The sequence below is a fragment of the Oncorhynchus nerka genome, linkage group LG1 (genome assembly GCF_034236695.1).
Source record: "Oncorhynchus nerka isolate Pitt River linkage group LG1, Oner_Uvic_2.0, whole genome shotgun sequence".
In the NCBI taxonomy this organism is placed as follows: domain Eukaryota; kingdom Metazoa; phylum Chordata; class Actinopteri; order Salmoniformes; family Salmonidae; genus Oncorhynchus; species Oncorhynchus nerka.
In genome coordinates, this window is record NC_088396.1 from 38,864,323 (window position 1) to 38,890,931 (window position 26,609).

Genomic DNA, 26,609 nt, shown 5'->3' on the forward strand with positions numbered 1-26,609 from the left:
GAAGTTTCCCTCTACATGTCAAGGAGGGGGAAGCAGCAGCTACTTAAAAAATAAAATCCTGCACATGCGCAGAAATCTCCGTATCAACAGAAAAATCCGGAACAAATCGTGATTAATCACTGCCATTGATTGTCCCACTAGGAAAGCTCATATTTCTATGTAATTGTACTATTCATGGGTTGTTGTTTTTCTACCTTGTATCTATTCTTTAGATCTCTTTTCATTTAACATGTGGAGAGCTGACATTCTATCAGACTAGGACAATAACATAATATAATCAAGGTGTTTTCCTCTATCCTCACAGTTGATAAAACACTATGAAATACGCACTGACCCTACCGGAGCCACAGTCAAGCCAGTCACAAGAACCCTTCTGATCCCTGCTACCCCAGTCAACCTGCAGTTTATTGATAGGACAGTCTAGCAGCAGGAGGAACCAATGGCAGTAGAAGGAGTTTCCTTATGAACCACATTAGTATTCACATGGTGTACATCTTTCTGTCACCAAGCACTACTTTACGGATGGTCACTTGGTGTACTTTACCTCACTTAACTTTCCCATACCTTAAAAGACAGCGATGAACATTAAACTAGCCTGCTAGCCCGAGGATAGTACCTTTCAGACGGGGCTAGTAGAAAATGTGCCTGTCCAACCTGACGGCTAGTGAAATCTGGCCTTTTTCAAGTATCGCATGGCACATATTTTGGACCTGGGCTAGTAAATACTGTGGTCTACTAGTCAGGCTGGCCACTGCCCAAAATCCTTAAGTTCCATCCTTGTCATTAACAAGTGACCCACAAATGTGTAACATCATGACCACAACACAGTGAGACCTCAGTGAGACCCTGTTGCTGACCATTTGATGTCATTAGTTTAACATGTATTTGTGTAAATAGGTTTATTTTAACTGCTCCAGTTGAGGCTATTTACTCTTTGTCACTAACAAACGCAGTGTCATTTTATTTGATTTTTTAAAGTTATGTGATTTTAACATGCATTTTATATTAAAATGACTATGCACATACTATTATAGATGATAATTACCTAAAAATATATGTTGTTAATGTTATAAATTCAGTATTGAAGACCAACAGGATTTTCTCCACCAACCATGGCAACTTTAATTATTCAAGCAGTGGATAAAAGTCTCAGGCATACCGAACAGTATTTGATCACAAAATATATTCAGTAAAAGTCCGGTTATTCAAGTTTTCATAGTATAGTTTGACATGACTCTTCTCCATCCCTAGATAATCATTCTTTCTGGCATGATTTGGAGTTAATTGTGACATAAAATGCCCTTTCCAAGTCAGTATTGTGGATTCAGAGAGGTCATTTAAAGTAATTAGATAATAAGGGTGATAATAAGGAATATCACTATCAGATCTGTTTCCCACTTGGCACAGACGTCAATTCAACGTCTATTCCGCGTTGGTTCAACGCCATTTCATTTAAATGACGTGGAAACAGTGTTGATTCAACCAGTGTGTACCGAGTGGGCTGCGTCTTTTAGTTACAGTGGTGGAAAAAGTACCCAATTGTCATACTTGAGTAAAAGTAAAGATACCTTAATGAATAAAAAATGACTCAAGTAAAAGTAAAAATCACCCAGTAAAATACTACTTGAGTAAAAGTCTAAAATGATTTAGTTTTAAATATACTTAAGTATCAAAAGTAAAAGTAAAAGTACAAATCATTTCAAATTTCTTATATTAAGCAAACCAAATGGCGCCATTTTCTTGTTTTTTTTATTTACAGAAAGCCAAGGCACACTTCAACACTCAGACATAATTTACAACCGAAGCATATGTGTTTATTGAGTCTGCCAGATCAGAGGCAGTAGGGATGACCAGGGATGTTCACTTGATAAGCATGTGAATTGTACCCTTTTCCTGTCCTGCTAAGCATTCAAAATGTAACGAGTACTTTTCGGTGTCAGGGAAAATGTATGGATTAAAAAGTAAATTATTTTATTTCGGAATGAAGTAAAGTAAAAGTTGTCAAAAATATAAATAGTTAAGTACACATACCCCAATAAACTACTTAAGTAGTACTTTAAAGTATTTTTTAATTAAGTACTTTAGACACCTGGTTAATATAGATGCAGTCATTCGGTTGGCACAAAACTATGTTCAGATAACAACCAATGTTTGAAACTGATAATAACCCCTTTGGAAGTGGTTCCATATTGAACTTGCAGGCCCGATTTTTTTTCATATTACAGGTTTAACTTGGCCTATATGTGCGACTGTGCTAAATGGGTCATATGGTCAGAATTTAATAGGAGTATTTAATTACGTTTTTAAGTGGCATAGTGCCATAGTGAATTAGATTCATAGTTTAACTCACATGTTAGTATGAGTCATGTATTACTCTAGAAAACACATACAGCTTTTAATTATTCTCTCTCTCGCTCTCTCTCGCTCCCTCTCTCTCTCTCTGTCGCTCTCTCTCTCTCTCTCTCTCTCTCTCTCTCATTAACTATTTCATTCAGCACACACATTCCCCAACAAGCCAGATGAATTATGTAGTCCGTGTCTCTACTGCCTGTGGTGCCCATGCATAGGAGATGGGCTCTGGCGCCAGGGTGGAACTCCATAACACATGAAAGGATCATGTGAATGGCACATGCTAAACATTCATTTATTTACAATAGGAGACTATTGACAATGACAAGTACAACCCATTGGCATGGCAGGGGTTTAGTTGGGAAATAGTTGTATGCTAATATTACTGTATAGACTACTGAGTTTTACAATGCATTGGGATTTTTAGAGGGCTCATTGTCTCCTAGATGTTGGAAATCGGGAAATAGAAGAAGAAATTAATGATAACTTTTTTTGTAGGAATAGTTGTTTTTGATTCACTTCAACAACAGTACAATCAGTGAGAAACAATGCACTTTTTGAACAACCCCAGAAATGCATAACTTGTCCCAATTATAAGTACCAGAAAGCATGGAAATTGTCCACTTCATAAAGTACTCTCACTTCAGGCTAATTTCAACAGTCACTCCACGCCCAGGCTTGCGGGTTAAAAAACCCAAACAATAACTCTATTGTGAACCCAAAGAGTCTGGTTCACAGACGGGTTCCCCATACTCAACTGTTCTCTGTAAAGTAAGATCCACTATTCTATTGACTTCGTGACAGGATCAGATCTGCACTGAAAAGTCCTTGAAGATTAAGTAAAAAAAATCATGGATCTGGAGTGGAATATTAACTAACGGGTTAAACATATGTTATAAGAAAGCTGCGTTTCCATTGCTGCGCTCACAGTCACAGACAGACAAGAGAGGGACGGACTTGGACGCACGTCAAGAAGTCCACCGACCGATGCGACGCTAGTGCCAAAAACACTTCAGAAAATACACGAGAAATGGGGAAACGAAAGGGTAATGCGTGCATAGACTTTTGGAAAAATAAAGTTTTCGGAATATGTTTTTTTATTGGATGCATGGGCGGTGGATTATTGAAGGAAAGCGTTTTATGCACAAACGTTATCAATAGTTGTGACAATTGACACAAATTACGCGTTTGATAGCACTGTCTGCAACTTTCAGACTGTCGTGATAATGATGTATGCATTCAATGTTTTCACAGGATGGATCTAGGCAAATTGCTAACATATGTGCTCGATTTATAGAAATGCTGAAATACTGTATGTGTAGTGGTTGATATTTTGCCTTCAGTAACCACGTTTCCATCCACAGTTTTTATGCAAGTAAAATGATACCATAATGACAGCTGTGATGGAAACATGAAGTTTCCGAACAATTTTATAAATGCCGACAAATGATTAGTTCATTCTACATGGTGGGTTCTTTTGTGTTGGTGAAATGTATTATGCGAGAAATGGCGATGGAAACTTTTTGTTAAAATATTGATATAATTAACCGTCATATCGAATTTGAAGTCACGCGATGATATGGGTGTGTGGTCCTCCCACTACATCTCGGGAAACGTTGTCTACAGATAATAAATACATGATGATGAATTTCACAGGGTGGTGAAAGTGCACGGTGATGTTCCTTTTTCAATAATAATAGAGGGTATTTTTATTCGGTACATACAAACTTAAACGAACAAGTACATTTTGTGTGCTCTATGTCATCACTCACTTATTTTTATCCACAGGTATGTTTGGTCGAAACACACCACTAGTGGGAAAATGCACATTTTCTTTATGTGGATTCTAGAATATTTGGATGAAAATCTGTCCATTTTTCTATTTGAAGTGTTCTACTCCGCTAGCTAGCACCTTGCCTAAACATGTGTGCGTTTCTTTCGCCTCCAGAATAGCCAATTGGAATCGAAATCTAGCTAGTGTTAGATTTTTACTGTAGACAGTTCGGAAGATGTTTTCCATCACACCTGTCAATAGGCTTCTCAGACACCATCACTATTGTAAGGAAACAGATGCAACACGCACATTTTACTGAGTGTTTGTATTTGCCTATTTTCTCATTTGGCTATCTCAAAAAACACAGTTTATTAGCATCAACCACTGTTTTCTCTTAGACCATAGCCTAATAATAATGAGTAGTCCATCATTAATTATTATTTTATTATTAATAGTCAGTCATGTAAGAGAGTAATAATGACCATTTCCAAATGGACTTGTATTTGTCCCTCCGTGAATACTGCAATACGGGTTTGATTGCATAGTGCTCAAGTGAAAGTCTTACTCCGTCCATAGACCAGCATTAGATAATGTAGATGCAGTATGTCATGTCATGTCCTAGCCAGCCCTACAAATAGTACACCAAATTCATGATATTAATAATACACTTAATATTTGGATATTGTCTTCATAGCGTAAATACATTTAAAAAATCAAATCACATTTTATTGGTCACATGCACAGAATACAATAGGTGTAGACTTGTAACGTTAAATGCTTATGAATGTTCATTTTGAATATCATGAATTTGGAGTACTACTTATAGGGCTAGTCATGTCCAAGCATCTTGTGCATACAATACCTCTACAATTATGTTATTTTGTGATTACCTGGCAGAGCTTAAATTGGAAATTCATGAAAGTGGAAAGACAAGCAAATCACAGGTAATATTTTATATTTCTTCCTGTTTTATTGCACAATATATTCATGGTCATGTATTTGCGGTCGAATTGAACAGGTAAAACAATGGATATTGACTGGAAAATTCTTGGCAAGATTTCTGGGTTTTCCTTAGTTGATCATTTCAACTTTAATTTCTTCTTCAGACTTATTATTAACATCTCTTTTCTTTGGACCACGATTAATGTCAAATTAACTGTCAGTTGCTCTTTAGTCTAATCTGTAATGTGCTGGTGTGATTAATGAATGACTCTTTATAATGTATCCTAAATGGCATCCTATTCCCTATTTAGTGTACTATTTTAGACCAGAGCTCTATGGGCCCAGGTCAAAAGTACTACCCTATGTAGTGAATAGTTTGCCATTTGGGATGGAGACATACTGACTCTTGCTCAGTAGTAAAGCATTATGGACAATAGCATCAATTCCTTGTTTAACTGACATGTTAGAATGAGTCATGTATTACCCTAGAAAACACATACAGCTTTTAATGACTCTCTCTCTCTCTCTCTCTCTCTCTCTCTCTTTCATATTTCTTTCTTTCTTCTCCTCAGAAACTATGTGGAACCAACTACCCTGTCTGCATCTCCTTCATTGTGGTGAATGAGTTCTGTGAACGCTTCTCCTACTATGGCATGAAAGGTAGGTAACCTATAATTAAGAATGGTTCTCCTAACTACTCCTAACTAGAAATAGGACAGAACTCCAGTAAATAACTTAAATTGACATATTTTTATTGCCGCACAAACGTTTGGGTATGAGCCCTTCTTCAGGGTGTCCTTGCAATGGCAATCAATATCACAACACCACACAGGTTCTAAATGATACACTCACAGTCAGTATTGGCCCAATCAAGAGATCCCAGCAGAGGAAGCTGTGAATTATGGTGCATTGTGGAGAAATGTTGTGTGCAGGTAATGAGTCGCTGGCTCATTAACATATTTCGAGACGTGCCTTGTAAGTGGCTATATTTGTTGCACCTGTTAGTGTGAATGCTCTACCAATTGAACTGATATGTGGTAGTAGTGCCCTAACAATTTAATGTGTATCGGCGACAGAGCAGAGTAGTTCAAGAATTAACACTGTTTTGGTGTCAATATGGGTCCACAGACACAACAGTCTCCGTGTTCATTTAGTTTTCCTTTAACGCTGGTGAATTTGCTGTGTAGTGTAGAGCAGGTGAGCTGGTTCTACTCTTTTTGCCTGTTTTGTGGTGGAAAACTGAGTGGGTCGAGCATAACACGTCAACCCTGTTACCCATAGATAGACAGGCTAAAAGGTGTTTTTTACCCCTCCCGATTGCACAACCAGGTTCCACTCCCTCTGTCACAAGGGGCTTTATCTCTAATTTAAGATGGAAACATCACATGATCTAGACTCCCTGTCTGACCTCTACTTCCTCTACTTTCTCTACTTCCCGAAACACACTTCTTGAAAAATAAAATCTGTTATTGCCAAACTCTATTCAACTCTAATCAATTTATTGATAACACATTCTCTTTTACAATAAAGACCTGACCAAGAGGGAGCAACGATATACTGTATTTTTCTCTGATCCCTGGTGATCCTTATCTCTTTCTCCTTACTTCCCGGCTGTCCTTGCGTGAAGCGGTGCTGACGCTGTACTTCATCAATTACCTGCATTGGAACCAGAACCTGTCCACAGCAGTGTACCATGCCTTCTCCAGCCTCTGTTACTTCACCCCTATTCTGGGGGCCCTCATTGCTGACTCCTGGCTGGGCAAGTTCAAGTGAGTTAGATGGAGAAGTCAATGCCTCCAAACCCTCAGTGGGAAATATGGTGTCATTTTAGATTGGAGGATGGGCTGCATTCCATTCTAGCCATAACAATGAGCCTGTCCTCAGATTTCTCCCTCCACCAGCCTCCACTGTTGTTGGTCCGATGTTGAATCTTGTTTTAGTTGACGAGAAGCTGAAGTAACTGTGAAAGTCACTACTGTGTCATGTCATCCACAGGACCATTGTTTACCTCTCCGTTGTCTATGTGCTCGGTCATGTCGTCAAGTCGGTTGGGGCCATACCGAGTGTGGGGGACTCGACCATACACATGTGAGTAGTCTGACAAATTGATTGGGGCCATACCGAGTGTGGGGGACTCGACCATACACATGTGAGTAGTCTGACAAATTGATTGGGGCCATACCGAGTGTGGGGGACTCGACCATACACATGTGAGTAGTCTGACAAATTGATTGGGGCCATACCGAGTGTGGGGGACTCGACCATACACATGTGAGTAGTCTGACAAATTGATTGGGGCCATACCGAGTGTGGGGGACTCGACCATACACATGTGAGTAGTCTGACAAATTGATTGATACAGTTGAAGTCGGAAGTCATGCACAAAGTAGATGTCCTAACCGACTTGCCAAAACTATAGTTTGTTAACAAGAAATTTGTGGAGTGGTTGAAAAACTAGTTTTAATGACTCCAACCTAAGTGTATGTAAACAATTTCCAACAATTGTTAGATTATTTAACTTATAATTCACCGTATCACAATTCCAGTGGGTCAGAAGTTTACATACACTAAGTTGACTGTGCCTGTGCCTTTAAACAGCTTGGAAAATTCCAGAAAATGATGTCATGGCTTTAGAAGCTAATTGACATAATTTGAGTCAATTGGAGGTGTACCTGTGGATGTATTTCAAGGCCTACCTTCAAACTCAGTGCCTCTTTGCTTGACATGGGAAAATCAAAAGAAATCAGCCAAGATCTCAGAAAAAAATGGTAGACTTCCACAAGTCTGGTTCATCCTTGGGAGCAATTTCCAAATGCCTGAAGGTACCATGATCATCTGTACAAACAATAGTACGCAAGTATAAACACCATGGGACCATGCAGCCATTATACCGCTCAGGAAGGAGACGCGTTCTGTCTCCTAGAGATGAATGTACTTTGGTTTGAAAAGTGCAAATCAATCCCAGAACAACAGCAAAGGACTTTGTGAAGATGCTGGTTGAAATAGGTACAAAAGTATCTATATCCACAGTAAAACGAGTCCTATATCAGCATAACCTGAAAGGCCGCTCAGCAAGGAAGAAGCCACTGCTCCAAAACCACCATTAAAAAAGCCAGACAATGGTTTGCAACTGCACATGGGGACAAAGATTGTACTCTCTCTCTCTCTCTCTCTCTCTCTCTCTCTCTCTCTCTCTCTCTCTCTCTCTCTCTCTCTCTCTCTCAGAGCATTGTCTATGGTGGGGCTGATCCTTATAGCCTTTGGTACAGGAGGCATCAAACCCTGTGTAGCAGCGTTCGGAGGTGATCAGTTTGATGAAGAACATGTAAGAGATTCTATCAGTCTAGTCTAAAATACACACCAATAATACTCTTACTGCAACATATGAGGAAGTTCTCAATTTAATACCTGTTGTTACTGAAGTATGTAGGCTTAGCTACGGAAGAATGGGATAACAATTATGCTACACATTGAAGAAAAAAACTATTTTGACCTGAAAAAGTATCAAATGAATTGATGATATTAAACAATGTTCACCATCATTGGGTTTTGTCCCTTGTCACCTCAGACGAACGAAAGGAGGAAATTCTTCTCCATTTTCTACATGTCCATCAACGCTGGGAGTGTCTTATCGACACTCATCACTCCAATACTGAGAGGTTCGTGTCCACATTAACCTTAACCCTTATCTCAAAGGTGAAAGGCATTGAGGGCTCAGGCCTCTCAGGTGAAAGGCATTGAGGGCTCAGGCCTCTGAGGTGAAAGGCATTGAGGGCTCAGGCCTCTCAGGTGAAAGGCATTGAAGGCTCAGGCCTCTCAGGTGAAAGGCATTGAGGGCTCAGGCCTCTCAGGTGAAAGGCATTGAGGGCTCAGGCCTCTCAGGTGAAAGGCATTGAGGGCTCAGGCCTCTCAGGTGAAAGGCATTGAGGGCTCAGGCCTCTCAGGTGAAAGGCATTGAGGGCTCAGGCCTCTCAGGTGAAAGGCATTGAGGGCTCAGGCCTCTGCCTTTGCTCATGGCTGCTGCTGTGTGTTCCTGCACTTACAGGAAATGTGCAGTGTTTTGGCGGTGACTGCTACGCTCTTGCTTTCGGAGTACCAGCCATTTTGATGGTCATTGCTCTAGGTGAGTGTGCTCTCTTCTTCACACCTTATCTAATCAAGCTAGTCTGGGTTTCTGTTGCATACTTGGAGTAGAATATACCCAGTGGGTAAACCTGGTTGAAATGACGTTATTAAATGACCAGATTACAACCTTGCCGGCTGGGGGTACAGTATGTATTGAATACATTCAGCACAGACCTGGTTGTCCAGCAGGCTTGTATACACGAGCTACTGCACTATTCATATAGCCAAGCTACCATTATGGGTCACACCAGGGGGGATGTGGCCCCTCGAGTTGGAAAGCAGGATTTTGTTTTTATGGCACATGCTTTAGTGAGGTAGAGGCAGTGAACACTAAATCCCATATGGATCGAGAGGAATGGGATTCAGAGGCAGTCATCAGAAAGATCCTAGTGGCAGGACCACAGAGGCAGTCATCAGAAAGATCCTAGTGGCAGGACCACAGAGGCAGTCATCAGAAAGATCCTAGTGGCAGGACCACAGAGGCAGTCATCAGAAAGATCCTAGTGGCAGGACCACAGAGGCAGTCATCAGAAAGATCCTAGTGGCAGGACCACAGAGGCAGTCATCAGAAAGATCCTAGTGGCAGGACCACAGAGGCAGTCATCAGAAAGATCCTAGTGGACCACAGAGGTGTGTAAACATGGCTCCTCGCCAGTCAAAACAACCCAGAACTGTGTTACACACACACATACATACATACGTATATACACTGCTCAAAAAAATAAAGGGAACACTTAAACAACACAATGTAACTCCAAGTCAATCACACTTCTGTGAAATCAAACTGTCCACTTAGGAAGCAACACTGATTGTCAATAAATTTCACATGCTGTTGTGCAAATGGAATAGACAACAGATGGAAATTATAGGCAACTAGCAAGACACCCCCAATAAAGGAGTGGTTCTACAGGTGGTGACCACAGACCACTTCTCAGTTCCTATGCTTCCTGGCTGATGTTTTGGTCACTTTTGAATGCTGGCGGTGCTTTCACTCTAGTGGTAGCATGAGATGGAGTCTACAACCCACACAAGTGGCTCAGGTAGTGCAGCTCATCCAGGATGGAACATCAATGCGAGCTGTGGCAAGAAGGTTTGCTGTGTCTGTCAGCGTAGTGTCCAGAGCATGGAGGTGCCACCAGGAGACAGGCCAGTACATCAGGAGACGTGGAGGAGGCCGTAGGAGGGCAACAACCCAGCAGCAGGACCGCTACCTCTGCCTTTGTGCAAGGAGGAGCAGGAGGAGCACTGCCAGAGCCCTGCAAAATGACCTCCAGCATGTGTCTGCTCAAACGGTCAGAAACAGACTCCATGAGGGTGGTATGAGGGCCCGACGTCCACAGGTGGGGGTTGTGCTTACAGCCCAACACCATGCAGGACGTTTGGCATTTGCCAGAGAACACCAAGATTGGCAAATTCGCCACTGGCGCCCTGTGCTCTTCACAGATGAAAGCAGGTTCACACTGAGCACATGTGACAGTCTGGAGACGCCGTGGAGAACTTTCTGCTGCCTGCAACATCCTCCAGCATGACCGGTTTGGCGGTGGGTCAGTCATGGTGTGGGGTGGCATTTCTTTGGGGGGCCGCACAGCCCTCCATGTGCTCGCCAGACGTAGCCTGACTGCCATTATGTACCGAGATGAGATCCTCAGACCCCTTGTGAGACCATATGCTGGTGTGGTTGACCCTGGGTTCCTCCTAATGCAAGACAATGCAAGATCAATGCTAGACCTCATGTGGCTGGAGTGCGTCAGCAGTTCCTGCAAGAGGAAGGCATTGATGCTATGGACTGGCCCGCCCGTTCCCCAGACCTGAATCCAATTGAGCACATCTGGGACATCATGTCTCGCTCCATGCTTTAGTCCAGGTCTGGGAGGAGATCCCTCGGGAGACCATCTGCCACCTCATCAGGAGCATGCCCAGGCGTGGTAGGGAGGTCATACAGGCACGTGGAGGTCACAAACACTACTGAGCCTCATTTTGACTTGTTTTAAGGACATTACATCAAAGTTGGATCAGCCTGTAGTGTGGTTTTCCACTTTAAGTTTGAGTGTGACTCCAAATCCATAAATTTGATTTCCATTGATTATTTTTGCGTGATTATGTAAAGAAAAAAGTATTTAATAAGAATATTTCATTCATTCAGATCTAGGATGTGTTATTTTAATGTTCCCTTTATTTTTTGAGCAGTGTATACACACACACACACACACACACACACACACACACACACACACACACACACACACACACACACACACACACACACACACACACACACACACACACACACACACACACACACACACACACACACACACACACACACACACACACACACACACACAGGTATTGGCTATTTGCAAGTCTTTTTCAACCAATGAAAATATAGTCTGAAGGTATTTTGGCTGGTTGGTTTTAGCTCCTGGGTTGAAAAAATGGCACACACCCAGATAACACACATCATCAACACTTCGTGTTAGACAAGAAGTTTACTCTAACAGGGAGTGTGTTTCATCTTTACCTTTAGCCCTTCATAGATGACCAGGGATAGAAATGCCAAAAACCCACTCTAGGAACTCCTAGAATTCAGTTTTACAGGAACTCCTAGAATTCAGTTTTACAGGAACTTCTAGAATTCAGTTTTACAGGAACTCCTAGAATCTACAGTTTTACAGGAACTCCTAGAATTCAGTTTTACAGGAACTCCTAGAATTCAGTTTTACAGGAACTCCTAGAATCTACAGTTTTACAGGAACTCCTAGAATTCAGTTTTACAGGAACTCCTAGAATTCAGTTTTACAGGAACTCCTAGAATCTACAGTTTTACAGGAACTCCTAGAATTTAGTTTTACAGGAACTCCTAGAATCTACAGTTTTACAGGAACTCCTAGAATTCAGTTTTACAGGAACTCCTAGAATTCAGTTTTACAGGAACTCCTAGAATTCAGTTTTACAGGAAATCCTAGAATCTAGTTTTACAGGAACTCCTAGAATTCAGTTTTACAGGAACTCCTAGAATTCAGTTTTACATGTCAAAAGGATTTCAACGAGGGAACTCATTTCCCCTTGGATCTGACAGAAAGACAGTATCGATGGTATTTTGTTTTGCGGTCAGGCAAGGCTCTTTGGAGGATTTTTTTTATTGCGATAGTACATTTACAATCAGTAAATTCTACTCAACATCTACTCAAATGTGTCTATGTCTTTGTAGTCGTGTTCATCTCTGGAAGTGGGATGTATAAGAAGAGTCCACCTGAGGGGAACGTCTTATTGGATGTGTGTCGGTGCCTGGGGGTAAGTCATTCACCTCTCTCAACAGTCACACATTTCCCTGGGGGTAAGTCATTCACCTCTCTCAACAGTCACACATTTCCACAGAAAGAGGAGTCTCTTGTGGCAGATTGTTAACATTGCTGGCTAGTACACTCAAGATCTGGCTCTGGGTTCTGAGATAATGGAAAGATAAACAACTGAAAAATACTACCCCTGGGCTTACTACTGGTCCATGACTGCTCCTGTTCGCTCCATCCTACAGTTGGCCATCAAGAACCGGTGGATGAGTTCTAAGTATGACTCTAAGAGGAAACACTGGCTGGACTGGGCAGAGGAGAAGTATCCGGTATGATTATCAAGAATGAAATAACTCCAGTGAGGACTATAATCACTTCATGGAGCTTGTAACTGTCCCATTAAGAATGTTTCAGATTATAATAGGATAATATAATATAAAGATGAGGAACATTTATGGCGATCTGGCTTACAGGTAAAAGGTATGTATCCATTCTAAGGAAAAGGTATATGTGAATGTATGAAGAAGTTTCTGGTGAAATGGACCCATACTGTATGTTCTCCTACTGTATGTGCTTCTCTACAGAAACGTCTGATCCATGAGATTAAGGTGGTCCTGAGGGTTCTGGTGCTCTTCATCCCTCTGCCCATGTTCTGGGCTCTGTTTGACCAGCAGGTAAGGATCCAATGCTTACCCTAACCCGAACCAGCTTGGACCTTCCTAAATAGAACAGTAACCACCACCCTAGCTGTTAAAAAGCCTCTAAACAGGACCTTTCATGGTTCCCAAACCCAGGATTCAGGCCAATACAGTAGATACGGACCAAGTAAAGACAAAACGGTTTGAAATTACATCATTTCAACCAGATTACAACTCTTTACTTTTTTTAAATGATATTATTCCAACAAGCTTTGCCCTCTGGGACCCCAAGTTCTGCTTGCCTCACTGCTTGATCTTGAGGCATTGTTCTGTTGTCTCCTCTCATCTCCTCTCTCCTCTGGTCAACGACCAAACAACACCACAATAACAACTGATTAAGAAAAAGTGCAAACCCCAAAACCCCATCCATCCAACCTTCTCTAACCCAGAGTCCCTGGGCACATTCCTCTGATAAAACACTGTGATTAAATCTAACAAGAAGAACAAAAACCACCATCTTAGTTTTAATGAAGGGAATCTATATTGTTTATAGGCCATACCATTTTGTTTGGCTTTGCATTTAGGCATGTTAGAAGCCAAGGACATGTTGGATTGATGAGGTCTGATTATACCATTGAAGTGAATGGTGATGGCGAAGCAGCTATCCAGTGCCATAGAATACAGGGAATGGGCCAGTGATAACATGATAACATTTAGCCTTCTTTGTTATATGGTACTATAGGGATCCCGCTGGACTCTCCAGGCCACCCGGATGAACATGGCCTTTGTAAGTTCTTTGTCTTTCTTTCAATGTACAGGACTTTACAACAGTGGTAGGAGTCTCGTAGTGAATGGCCTTCGTACGTTCCTTTCCTTTTCTAGCTTTTGAAACGGTGTAACAATGTGCCCTACAACTGTGGAAAAAACCCAAGTGTACAACATTTATGATTTCATAGTATTTTGCATTGTTTTACTATCATCGTTGACTGTAAATCTGAAATAGAAATCTTGTTTGGAATCTGTCTCTATGTTACAGGGATCAGCATTCGTTCTGAAGCCTGATCAAATGCAGGTGCCTGGAGCTTCTTACTCTCTTCCTAGTATTCTATAGTGCATTACGACTGCTGGTGATGTTTATACTGTACCTGTAACCATAGGTTCTCTCTATAATGGCTTTGAATAAGACCATGCGTGTTCTCTCCTGAACCCAAACCCTTTTATAATGGACATCACCATAATGCTATCTCGCTATTGACAAAATAAATTGAGCAAGAATATTTACTAGTGTGTTTTCTAAGTTTGCTTCAGCAACCAATGTGATTTGATGGTATTTTTTGTTGTGATTTTATATTGAGTCATCAGAAGCTTCCCTGTGTTTTGTTCTTCCTCGTTCTTTCAGATGTTAAACGCTCTGCTGATCCTCATGTTTGTGCCTATCTTTGACGTGGTTGTCTACCCACTCATAGGCCTGTGCAGGATCAATCTCACGTGAGTGGACCATGGCTGTGTCTGAAAACATTACTATGCAGCTGTCAAATCCTTGCTTCCTCTGTCCTTATTTCCTCACTCTGTCTCAAAGCTCATTGGACGAGGATACCATAGGGAGCTTGGACCTCGGCTCTTGGATACTCACTTCCAATGAGCTTCAAGAGGAATTGTGGAAACGGAGGAAGAAAGGGTTTGACGGCTGGACACTACAGTCTTCAACAGAAGTTGAAGGCTGTTTGGGGCGGCAGGTAGCCTAGTGGTTAGAGTGTTGGGCCAGTAACCTAAAAGGTTGCTGGATCAAATCCCTGAGCTGACAAGGTAAAAACCTGTCGTTCTGCCCCTGAACAAGGCAGTTAACCCACTGTTCCCCGGTAGGCCATTATTGTAAGTAAGAATGTGCTCTTAACTGACTTGCCTTGTTAAATAAAAAAACAGTCATCATTCATGAGTAAGAGGCAAGAACAAGCATGTGGGTTGGGCAACATTTTTGATGCGCCTCTTGGTCATAAAGAAAATGTTTGTAGCTGTTTTTCTACAGTACCTTGTGATCTTATCAAATCACTGAGATGATAAGTGGAAGATACGCTCAAACAATGTTGTGCAAGCATCTTATGTAGTCCTACAGAATGATAAAACAATTCACCGCATTAATCATTTCTAAGAATGGAAACCGTTGTTACTGTGTAGTTCTGTGTAGTATGGACAAAATTGAACAATGTGCGTTGACTCAAAGTTGTCTTGTTGGAGTCCATAGGAGTGTGGTTTAGAGACAGAATGCCTGATACGTCTCCATCTCCCCTTTAGAGACAGAATGCCTGACACCGTCTCCCATTTAGAGACAGAATGCCTGATACGTCTCCATCTCCCCTTTAGAGACAGAATGCCTGATACGTCTCCATCTCCCCTTTAGAGACAGAATGCCTGACACCGTCTCCATCTCCCCTTTAGAGACAGAATGCCTGATACGTCTCCATCTCCCCTTTAGAGACAGAATGCCTGATACGTCTCCATCTCCCCTTTAGAGACAGAATGCCTGATACGTCTCCATCTCCCCTTTAGAGACAGAATGCCTGATACGTCTCCATCTCCCCTTTAGAGACAGAATGCCTGATACGTCTCCATCTCCCCTTTAGAGACAGAATGCCTGACACCGTCTCCATCTCCCCTTTAGAGACAGAATGCCTGATACGTCTCCATCTCCCTTTCCATCTCCCTTTAGAGACAGAATGCCTGATACGTCTCCATCTCCCCTTTAGAGACAGAATGCCCTCTCCCCTTTAGAGACAGAATGCCTGATACGTCTCCATCTCCCCTTTAGAGACAGAATGCCTGATACGTCTCCTTTAGAGACAGAATGCCCCTTTAGAGACAGAATGCCTGATACGTCTCCCCTTTAGAGACAGAATGCCTGATACGTCTCCATCTCCCCTTTAGAGACAGAATGCCTGATACGTCTCCATCTCCCCTTTAGAGACAGAATGCCTGATACGTCTCCATCTCCCCTTTAGAGACAGAATGCCTGATACGTCTCCATCTCCCCTTTAGAGACAGAATGCCTGATACGTCTCCATCTCCCCTTTAGAGACAGAATGCCTGACACCGTCTCCATCTCCTTTAGAGACAGTCTCCATCTCCCCTTTAGAGACAGAATGCCTGATACGTCTCCATCTCCCCTTTAGAGACAGAATGCCTGATACGTCTCCATCTCCCCTTTAGAGACAGAATGCCTGATACGTCTCCATCTCCCCTTTAGAGACAGAATGCCTGACACCGTCTCCATCTCCCCTTTAGAGACAGAATGCCTGATACGTCTCCATCCATCCATCCCCTTTAGAGACAGAAGATACGTCTCCATCTCCCCTTTAGAGAATGCCTGATACGTCTCCATCTCCCCTTTAGAGACAGAATGCCTGATACGTCTCCATCTCCCCTTTAGAGACAGAATGCCTGATACGTCTCCATCTCCCCTTTAGAGACAGAATGCCTGATACGTCTCCATCTCCCCTTTAGAGACAGAATGCCTGATACGTCTCCATCTCCCCTTTAGAGACAGAATGCCTGATACGTCTCCATCTCCCCTTTAGAGACAGAATGCCTGATACGTCTCCATCTCCCCTTTAGAGACAGAATGCCTGATACGTCTCCATCTCCCCTTTAGAGACAGAATGCCTGACAGAACGTCTCCATCTCCCCTTTAGAGACAGAATGCCTGATAGAGACAGAATGCCTGATACGTCTCCATCTCCCCTTTAGAGACAGAATGCCTGACACCGTCTCCATCTCCCCTTTAGAGACAGAATGCCTGATACGTCTCCATCTCCCCTTTAGAGACAGAATGCCTGATACGTCTCCATCTCCCCTTTAGAGACAGAATGCCTGATACGTCTCCATCTCCCTTTAGAGACAGAATGCCTCTCCCCTTTAGAGACAGAATGCCTGATCCATCTCCCCTTTAGAGACAGAATGCCATCTCCCCTTTAGAGACAGAATGCCTGATACGTCTCCATCTCCCCTTTAGAGACAGAATGCCTGATCCCCCTTTATGCCGTCTCCATCTCCCCTTTAGAGACAGAATGCCTGATACGTCTCCATCTCCCCTTTAGAGACAGAATGCCTGATACGTCTCCATCTCCCTTTAGAGACAGAATGCCTGATACCGTCTCCATCTCCCCTTTAGAGACAGAATGCCTGACACGTCCATCTCTTTAGAGACATCTCCCCTTTAGAGACAGAATGCCTGATACGTCTCCATCTCCCCTTTAGAGACAGAATGCCTGATACGTCTCCATCTCCCCTTTAGAGACAGAATGCCTGACGTCTCCATCTCCCCTTTAGAGACGAATCTCCATCTCCCCTTTAGAGACAGAATGCCTGATACGTCTCCATCTCCCCTTTAGAGACAGAATGCCTGATACGTCTCCATCTCCCCTTTAGAGACAGAATGCCTGATACGTCTCCATCTCCCCTTTAGAGACAGAATGCCTGATACGTCTCCATCTCCCCTTTAGAGACAGAATGCCTGATACGTCTCCATCTCCCCTTTAGAGACAGAATGCCTGATACGTCTCCATCTCCCCTTTAGAGACAGAATGCCTGATACGTCTCCATCTCCCCTTTAGAGACAGAATGCCTGATACGTCTCCATCTCCCCTTTAGAGACAGAATGCCTGATACGTCTCCATCTCCCCTTTAGAGACAGAATGCCTGATACGTCTCCATCTCCCCTTTAGAGACAGAATGCCTGATACGTCTCCATCTCCCCTTTAGAGACAGAATGCCTGATACGTCTCCATCTCCCCTTTAGAGACAGAATGCCTGATACGTCTCCATCTCCCCTTTAGAGACAGAATGCCTGATCTCCATCCCCTTTAGAGACAGAATGCCCGTCTCCATCTCCCCTTTAGAGACAGAATGCCTGATACGTCTCCATCTCCCCTTTAGAGACAGAATGCCTGATACGTCTCCATCTCCCCTTTAGAGACAGAATGCCTGATACGTCTCCATCTCCCCTTAGAGACAGAAGACGAGAGACAGAATGCCTGATACGTCTCCATCTCCCCTTTAGAGACAGAATGCCTGATACGTCTCCATCTCCCCTTTAGAGACAGAATGCCTGATACGTCTCCATCTCCCCTTTAGAGACAGAATGCCTGATACGTCTCCATCTCCCCTTTAGAGACAGAATGCCTGATACGTCTCCATCTTTAGAGACAGAATGCCCCTTTAGAGACAGAATGCCTGATACGTCTCCATCTCCCCTTTAGAGACAGAATGCCTGATACGTCTCCATCTCCCCTTTAGAGACAGAATGCCTGATACGTCTCCATCTCCCCTTTAGAGACAGAATGCCTGACGTCTCCATCTCCCCTTTAGAGACAGAATGCCCGTCTCCATCTCCCCTTTAGAGACAGAATGCCTGATAGGGACAGAACGTCTCCATCTCCCTTTAGAGACAGAATGCCTGATACGTCTCCATCTCCCCTTTAGAGACAGAATGCCTGATACGTCTCCATCTCCCCTTTAGAGACAGAATGCCTGATACGTCTCTTTAGAGACAGAATGCCTGAATACGTCTCCATACCTTTAGAGACAGAATGCCTGATACGTCTCCATCTCCCCTTTAGAGACAGAATGCCTGATACGTCTCCATCTCCCCTTTAGAGACAGAATGCCTGATACGTCTCCATCTCCCCTTTAGAGACAGAATGCCTGATACGTCTCCATCTCCCCTTTAGAGACAGAATGCCTGATACGTCTCCATCTCCCCTTTAGAGACAGAATGCCTGATACGTCTCCATCTCCCCTTTAGAGACAGAATGCCTGACACCGTCTCCCCTTTAGAGACAGAATGCCTGATACGTCTCCATCTCCCCTTTAGAGACAGAATGCCTGATACGTCTCCATCTCCCCTTTAGAGACAGAATGCCTGATACGTCTCCATCTCCCCTTTAGAGACAGAATGCCTGATACGTCTCCATCTCCCTTTAGAGACAGAATGCCTGATACGTCTCCCCTTTAGAGACAGAATGCCTGATACGTCTCCATCTCCCCTTTAGAGACAGAATGCCTGATACGTCTCCATCTCCCCTTTAGAGACAGAATGCCTGATACGTCTCCATCTCCCCTTTAGAGACAGAATGCCTGATACGTCTCCATCTCCCCTTTAGAGACAGAATGCCTGACACCGTCTCCATCTCCCCTTTAGAGACAGAATGCCTGATACGTCTCCATCTCCCCTTTAGAGACAGAATGCCTGATACGTCTCCATCTCCCCTTTAGAGACAGAATGCCTGATACGTCTCCCCTTTAGAGACAGAATGTCTCCATCTCCCTTTAGAGACAGAATGCCTCCACGTCTCCATCTCCCCTTTAGAGACAGAATGCCTGATACGTCTCCATCTCCCCTTTAGAGACATCTCCCCTTTAGAGACAGAATGCCTGATACGTCTCCATCTCCCCTTTAGAGACAGAATGCCTGATACGTCTCCATCTCCCCTTTAGAGACAGAATGCCTGATACGTCTCCATCTCCCCTTTAGAGACAGAATGCCTGATACGTCTCCATCTCCCCTTTAGAGACAGAATGCCTGATACGTCTCCATCTCCCCTTTAGAGACAGAATGCCTGATACGTCTCCATCTCCCCTTTAGAGACAGAATGCCTCCATCTCCCCTTTAGAGACAGAATGCCTGATCTCTCCCTTTAGAGACAGAATGCCTGATACGTCTCCATCTCCCTTTAGAGACAGAATGCCTGACACCGTCTCCATCTCCCCTTTAGAGACAGAATGCCTGATACGTCTCCATCTCCCCTTTAGAGACAGAATGCCTGATACGTCTCCATCTCCCCTTTAGAGACAGAATGCCTGATACGTCTCCATCTCCCCTTTAGAGACAGAATGCCTGACACCGTCTCCATCTCCCCTTTAGAGACAGAATGCCTGATACGTCTCCATCTCCCCTTTAGAGACAGAATGCCTGATACGTCTCCATCTCCCCTTTAGAGACAGAATGCCTGATACGTCTCCATCTCCCCTTTAGAGACAGAATGCCTGATACGTCTCCATCTCCCCTTTAGAGACAGAATGCCTGATACGTCTCCATCTCCCCTTTAGAGACAGAATGCCTGATACGTCTCCATCTCCCCTTTAGAGACAGAATGCCTGATCCCCCTTTAGAGACAGAATGCCGTCTCCATCTCCCCTTTAGAGACAGAATGCCTGACAGAATGCCTGATACGTCTCCATCTCCCCTTTAGAGACAGAATGCCTGATACGTCTCCATCTCCCCTTTAGAGACAGAATGCCTGATACGTCTCCATCTCCCCTTTAGAGACAGAATGCCTGATACGTCTCCATCTCCCCTTTAGAGACAGAATGCCTGATACGTCTCCATCTCCCCTTTAGAGACAGAATGCCTGATACGTCTCCATCTCCCCTTTAGAGACAGAATGCCTGATACGTCTCCATCTCCCCTTTAGAGACAGAATGCCTGATACGTCTCCATCTCCCCTTTAGAGACAGAATGCCTGATACGTCTCCATCTCCCCTTTAGAGACAGAATGCCTGATCTCCCCTTTAGAGACAGTCTCCATCATCCCCTTTAGAGACAGAATGCCTGATACGTCTCCATCTCCCCTTTAGAGACAGAATGCCTGATACGTCTCCATCTCCCCTTTAGAGACAGAATGCCTGATACGTCTCCATCTCCCCTTTAGAGACAGAATGCCTGACACCGTCTCCATCTCCCCTTTAGAGACAGAATGCCTGATACGTCTCCATCTCCCCTTTAGAGACAGAATGCCTGATACGTCTCCATCTCCCCTTTAGAGACAGAATGCCTGATACGTCTCCATCTCCCCTTTAGAGACAGAATGCCTGATACGTCTCCCCTTTAGAGACAGAATGCCTGATACGTCTCCATCTCCCCTTTAGAGACAGAATGCCTGATACGTCTCCATCTCCCCTTTAGAGACAGAATGCCTGATACGTCTCTTTAGAGACAGAATCTCCCCTTTAGAGACAGAATGCCTGATACGTCTCCATCTCCCCTTTAGAGACAGAATGCCTGATACGTCTCCATCTCCCCTTTAGAGACAGAATGCCTGATACGTCTCCATCTCCCCTTTAGAGACAGAATGCCATCTCCCCTTTAGAGACAGAATGCCTGATACGTCTCCATCTCCCCTTTAGAGACAGAATGCCTGATACGTCTCCATCTCCCCTTTAGAGACAGAATGCCTGATACGTCTCCATCTCCCCTTTAGAGACAGAATGCCTGATACGTCTCCATCTCCCCTTTAGAGACAGAATGCCTGATACGTCTCCATCATCTCCCCTTTAGAGACAGAATGCCTGATACGTCTCCATCTCCCCTTTAGAGACAGAATGCCTGACACCGTCTCCATCTCCCCTTTAGAGACAGAATGCCTGATACGTCTCCATCTCCCCTTTAGAGACAGAATGCCTGATACGTCTCCATCTCCCCTTTAGAGACAGAATGCCTGATACGTCTCCCCTTTAGAGACAGAATGCCTGATACGTCTCCCCTTTAGAGACAGAATGCCTGATACGTCTCCATCTCCCCTTTAGAGACAGAAGAGATCTCCCCAGAATGCCTGATACGTCTCCCCTTTAGAGACAGAATGCCTGATACGTCTCCCCTTTAGAGACAGAATGCCTGATACGTCTCCATCTCCCCTTTAGAGACAGAATGCCTGATACGTCTCCCCTTTAGAGACAGAATGCCTGATACGTCTCCATCTCCCCTTTAGAGACAGAATGCCTGATACGTCTCCATCTCCCCTTTAGAGACAGAATGCCTGATACGTCTCCATCTCCCCTTTAGAGACAGAATGCCTGATACGTCTCCATCTCCCCTTTAGAGACAGAATGCCTGATACGTCTCCATCTCCCCTTTAGAGACAGAATGCCTGACACCGTCTCCATCTCCCCTTTAGAGACAGAATGCCTGATACGTCTCCATCTCCCCTTTAGAGACAGAATGCCTGACACCGTCTCCCCTTTAGAGACAGAATGCCTGATACGTCTCCATCTCCCCTTTAGAGACAGAATGCCTGATACGTCTCCCCTTTAGAGACAGAATGCCTGATACGTCTCCATCTCCCCTTTAGAGACAGAATGCCTGATACGTCTCCATCTCCCCTTTAGAGACAGAATGCCTGATACGTCTCCATCTCCCCTTAGGCCGCTGAAGAAGATGGCTGTTGGTATGATCTTTGCAGCGCTGGCCTTCGGTGCTGCCACCTTGGTGGAGGTCAACGTCATGGTAAGACACAGCATCTCTGGCAGAGGAGGCTGGTGGTAGGAGCTATAGGCGTATTGTAATGGCTGGAATGGAATAAATGGAACCCTATCCAACAAATGGAAACCACGTTAGACTCCGTTACATTCATTCCATTCATTACAATGAGTCCATCCTACTATAGCTCCTCCCACCAGCCTCCTCTGATCTTTGGGGGACTTCACTTCTGTAAGTGACACTCCAGTTCATCTTTTTTTGCAGTTGCGCTGCATAGATGGTCTGAGCTCACAATGCCTGGAGAAGTGTTTAGTGTAGCAGGAACAACATTAATATGTTGCAACTGGATTGCCACCTTTGTAACAGAGACAGTCACCTGTCCTCTGATGTCCCCTCTCTCTCTATTCCTCTGCTAGAAAACAGTGGTGGAGCCTGCACCTCGTGGACAGTGTCTGCTACAGGTCTACAACCTGGCTGACAGTGACGTCAAACTAAGCATCCCTGGGAGTAACCTATTCTCACAACCCATCAAATCCTATGAGGTAAACTGGGCTGGGGAGTTTTACCCTAGTTTTACTCTGCTACGCTAATAATGCTGTGACTAATAATCAACCTTGACCTCATAGAAAGCAGACCTACCAGATAGGATTGCCATGAGAAATGGCTGTAGACTCCGTAGACGCTCCATAGTCTGACTCCATAGGAATCTACAGCTACATCTCACGGCAACAGATGTGCGTTCTGAGGTCAACAGGTCCATTGTTCTACAGCTATTACAGCCAGACATGGGTTCAAATACTATTTGAAATCTTTCAAAAACGTTGTGTTTGCTTTATCCTGCCTGGAGTTTGCCGTTGTGCGACTATTTTATTGGTTCCATTGTGCCAGGAAAGCTCGATCAGGCCCCGTTGGAGTATTTGAAATAATTGTAATAATATTTGAACGCAGGTCTGATTAGAGCTGAACATTAATCATGGCAATTACATGTAATACACATCCCTCTATGTCTATCAGGATCCTCAAGCATATCAGCATCTTGAACTGGGGGGACACAACAAGACCATCACTGTGGGGATCAATCACAATGGACACTTTCATGAGTGTAGAGAGACTTTCACAGAGCAGAAAGCCTACAGTCTCGTCCTGCACAGCAAAACCTCGGGAATAGTGTGTCAACTAGTGAGTCTGAAGTTCACACTATAATCTTACAGTCACTACAGAAATCATTTCTGTGTTTGCAATCTGTTTCTGTTTTCATTTTTTTAATAATATAGGCGACAGACAACATACTTAAAAGTGAAAAAATGGAAGCATACCTGAGGTAATTATGTGTTTAAGTTTGAATTGAAATAGGAGACGGAATAATGCTCCATTGGAAAGATTGACTTCCGTTAGTTCAGTGAATACGCTGCAAAGATTCAAGTATTGCTCTAACAGGTTCATAAACACACGGAGTGAGGCTGTGAACGTAACGATGGCTGGTGTGGACTTTCACATACCCGCTGACTATGGCATATCTCCCAATAAGAGTGTGGAAAGAAAGGAGTGAGTGGCCATATTTCTGTTCCATTGCAGTTCATCTTAAAACAGTGTAAAGTGTCCCTTCCTAGGCCACTGACAAAGCATTCAATAATTGATATTCCTAATTTTCTAACATTGAACATCTGACTAATGTAGTAATAAATTAGAAATAGATACAGTCCACAGGAGGCTGGTGGCACCTTAATTGGAGAGGACTGGCTCGTGGTAATGGCTGGAGCAGAATAAGTGGAATGGTATCAAATACTTCAAGCACGCGGTTTCCATATGGTTGATACCATTCCATATGCTTCATTCCAATACATTATTATGAGCCGTCCTCCCCTCAGCAGCCTCCATTAATACAGTCAGTGCTAGATCATATCTCAGTATCCACAGATCTCTTTGACCTCTGCCCTCTCCAAATCCTTCACCTATGCCATCTCTCACAGGTATACAAGCGTGAGGTGTACATCAGGCTCACAGGATTTCTCCATCAACCTGGGCCTGCTCGACTCTGGAGCTTCATACACAGTCATCCTCAAAGGGGTGAGTCATCCCACTGCTTATACATGAGATCACAAAATACCATACTGTAGCTACTATTAAGTGCTGCCTGCTATGGCCTGAAACCACATTGGCAGTATAAATACATGGACTAGCACAGTACTAGCTACTTCTAGTACTAGCTACCTAGTAAGTTACACTTACTAAAGATATGTGATCCCTGCGGGAACCACGACCTTGGCATTGCTCACATCGTCAGTGCCTGCTCTGGTAGACAGTACTCATAACTTCCTTTACTTTTTTCCAGGGCTCTGGAGACATCATTCCCCAGAAGATGGAGGATGTGAAGGTTATTATTTCTCTTTTTTTCTCTCTGCATTGTTGGGAAGGGCCTGTATAAGTAAGCATTTTACAGTTAGTCTACATCTGTTTACGAAGCATGTGATTCAATTATTTTTGATTTGATTTGTGAAGGCCAACAATGTTCACATAGCCTGGCAGATCCCCCAGTATGCCCTGATGACAGCAGGGGAAGTCATGTTCTCCATCCCAGGCATCGAGTTCTCCTATTCACAGGTCAGTAGGTATCCAGTGATTGTTGATTGAGTATTGACTAATAAACCTCAAATGCTTACTTAGGCACCTCTGTAGATCTGAAAGAATTGGTGTCCAGTATGATGAACACTTAGTTTATACCAACTAGAAACCTTTCAGATCTACTAGAAGTGGCTAGGGGGTATAGACAGCTACGGGTTGATTACTAGGAATTCAGCCTCTACAAGGAGATCATGTTTGAGTGAAGAACATGTGATATGCTTTTCCCTGCCAATGATAAACAATATCTAGGTCTATGTTCAATACAGGCCCCAGCCAACATGAAGTCACTGCTGCAGGCCGGCTGGCTGCTGACTGTAGCCTTTGGCAATGTCATTGTGCTAATCGTAGCAGAGGGGGCAGGTCTGGATCAGGTAAGTCCCAGTGGTAGAAGACGGTTTTGTTTTTACTGTGCCTTTTAGGAAGCCTTGTCAGTGCGCCATTGAACCCATAGACCTCATAAAACCGCTAAAAAGAGTCAAACAGAGCAGTGTCTGCAGTAGTCCACTAGAGGGAAACCAATCACAACAATAAGAATGGCTGGTTCACTTTCTCTCTCCAGCTTGAGTAGCGAGTACACCAGGATAATAAATATGGCTATCAAATAACAACCATAGTCCCCAGTGTTAAATGTGTTTAACATTGATTCTGACATTCCCAGTGGATGGAGTTCCTGCTGTTTGCTGGCCTCCTGGTGGCAGTCTGCATCATCTTCTCCATCATGGCTTACTTCTACACCTACGTAGACCCAGGCGAGCTAGACAAGCTGTTCCCAGACAAGACAGTCAATGAGGATGAAGATGACCTGAAGAAGGACCAGACAGACGACACTATGTACTTGAACTCAATAGAGAAGAGCACCAACATGTAGTCTGGTGACTGAATTCAGAGTATTTCCCTCTCAGGAGATTTGTAAGCCCCCAGGGTGGAATCTTTTTTGTTTTATACATTTGTAAATCGAAGCAAAGTATTAAGATATGGGGATTGAGTGTATTTTACTTGCTGATGAACCTTACTGTATGTTGTTAGTTATTGTCACACCCTGTCTGTGTGATCTTACAGTATGGACTAACCACAGTCAGCACTCCAACTGGGACACTTCTGGAGGTCAAACCAGGTGGTAACAAAACACATTGTTCAAATGCTGTATTTTATTTTTGTGAATTTATAAAATGTTACTGAACTGAAGTCCCCTGTTTACAATGATGTTCAAAGATGAAAACAACAGACTCTTGTAGTTGATAAACAAAACAATTACAGAACATTGTGAAAAGGGTCCTTCTTTAGCAGGCATGAAACTTAAGGATTTTGGTTACTAGTAGAACCATTTTTACTAGTCTTTAGACTGGCTACCTGAGACAAATACTGGAGTAGACTTAACTCCAGTAATACTTGACTAAAAGAGCCTCATTCAAATGACAAACTATGAGTCAAGGAAAAATGTCTAGTTTGTCCTAATCATTTGATAGATAGACCTTCATAAAACGTTCCACTCCTGGGAACCATTTTACTCTAATTTTACTCTTGTGGTACGTAAATAAAAACGTGTAAATTTCTCTGAATATGATATAATTCTGTTTCTGAAATCTTGCTACTCTTACGTTTTTGCAGGACTACCTCATTGT

The 26,609-nt window shown here is 43.5% G+C and overlaps 1 protein-coding gene across 3 annotated transcripts; it reads left to right on the forward strand.

Moving 5' to 3' along the window:
• Positions 1 to 3,134: 3,134 nt before the first annotated feature.
• LOC115129992 (solute carrier family 15 member 2-like) lies at positions 3,135 to 26,546 on the forward strand. Of its 3 annotated transcripts, XM_065018576.1 has the most exons (24): positions 3,135 to 3,395; positions 5,021 to 5,067; positions 5,638 to 5,725; positions 6,693 to 6,834; positions 7,061 to 7,153; positions 8,291 to 8,390; positions 8,634 to 8,724; positions 9,111 to 9,188; positions 12,402 to 12,484; positions 12,726 to 12,809; positions 13,065 to 13,154; positions 13,861 to 13,905; positions 14,155 to 14,190; positions 14,518 to 14,606; positions 22,311 to 22,392; positions 22,782 to 22,907; positions 23,380 to 23,544; positions 23,640 to 23,686; positions 23,803 to 23,910; positions 24,336 to 24,432; positions 24,698 to 24,739; positions 24,865 to 24,966; positions 25,254 to 25,358; positions 25,646 to 26,546. In XM_065018576.1, exons 1-24 carry the CDS (start codon positions 3,380 to 3,382, stop codon positions 25,853 to 25,855), a joined length of 2,166 nt encoding a protein of 721 aa, XP_064874648.1. In that variant the 5' UTR covers positions 3,135 to 3,379; the 3' UTR covers positions 25,856 to 26,546. The 3 variants fall into 3 exon arrangements, with proteins under 3 accessions (XP_064874648.1, XP_064874650.1, XP_029516658.1); XM_065018578.1 differs by lacking the exons at positions 3,135 to 3,395; positions 5,021 to 5,067; positions 6,693 to 6,834 and having other exon boundaries at positions 5,637 to 5,725; XM_029660798.2 differs by lacking the exons at positions 3,135 to 3,395; positions 5,021 to 5,067; positions 5,638 to 5,725; positions 6,693 to 6,834; positions 7,061 to 7,153 and adding an exon at positions 7,186 to 7,397.
• The last annotated feature ends 63 nt before the right edge of the window (positions 26,547 to 26,609 follow it).

Coding starts and splice junctions, on each gene's coding strand:
- LOC115129992 (XM_065018576.1), top strand. Junction 5,068..5,637: donor GAAAGACAAGCAAATCACAG/GTAATATTTTAT, acceptor TCTTCTCCTCAG/AAACTATGTGGAACCAACTA. Junction 6,835..7,060: donor TCCTGGCTGGGCAAGTTCAA/GTGAGTTAGATG, acceptor TGTCATCCACAG/GACCATTGTTTACCTCTCCG.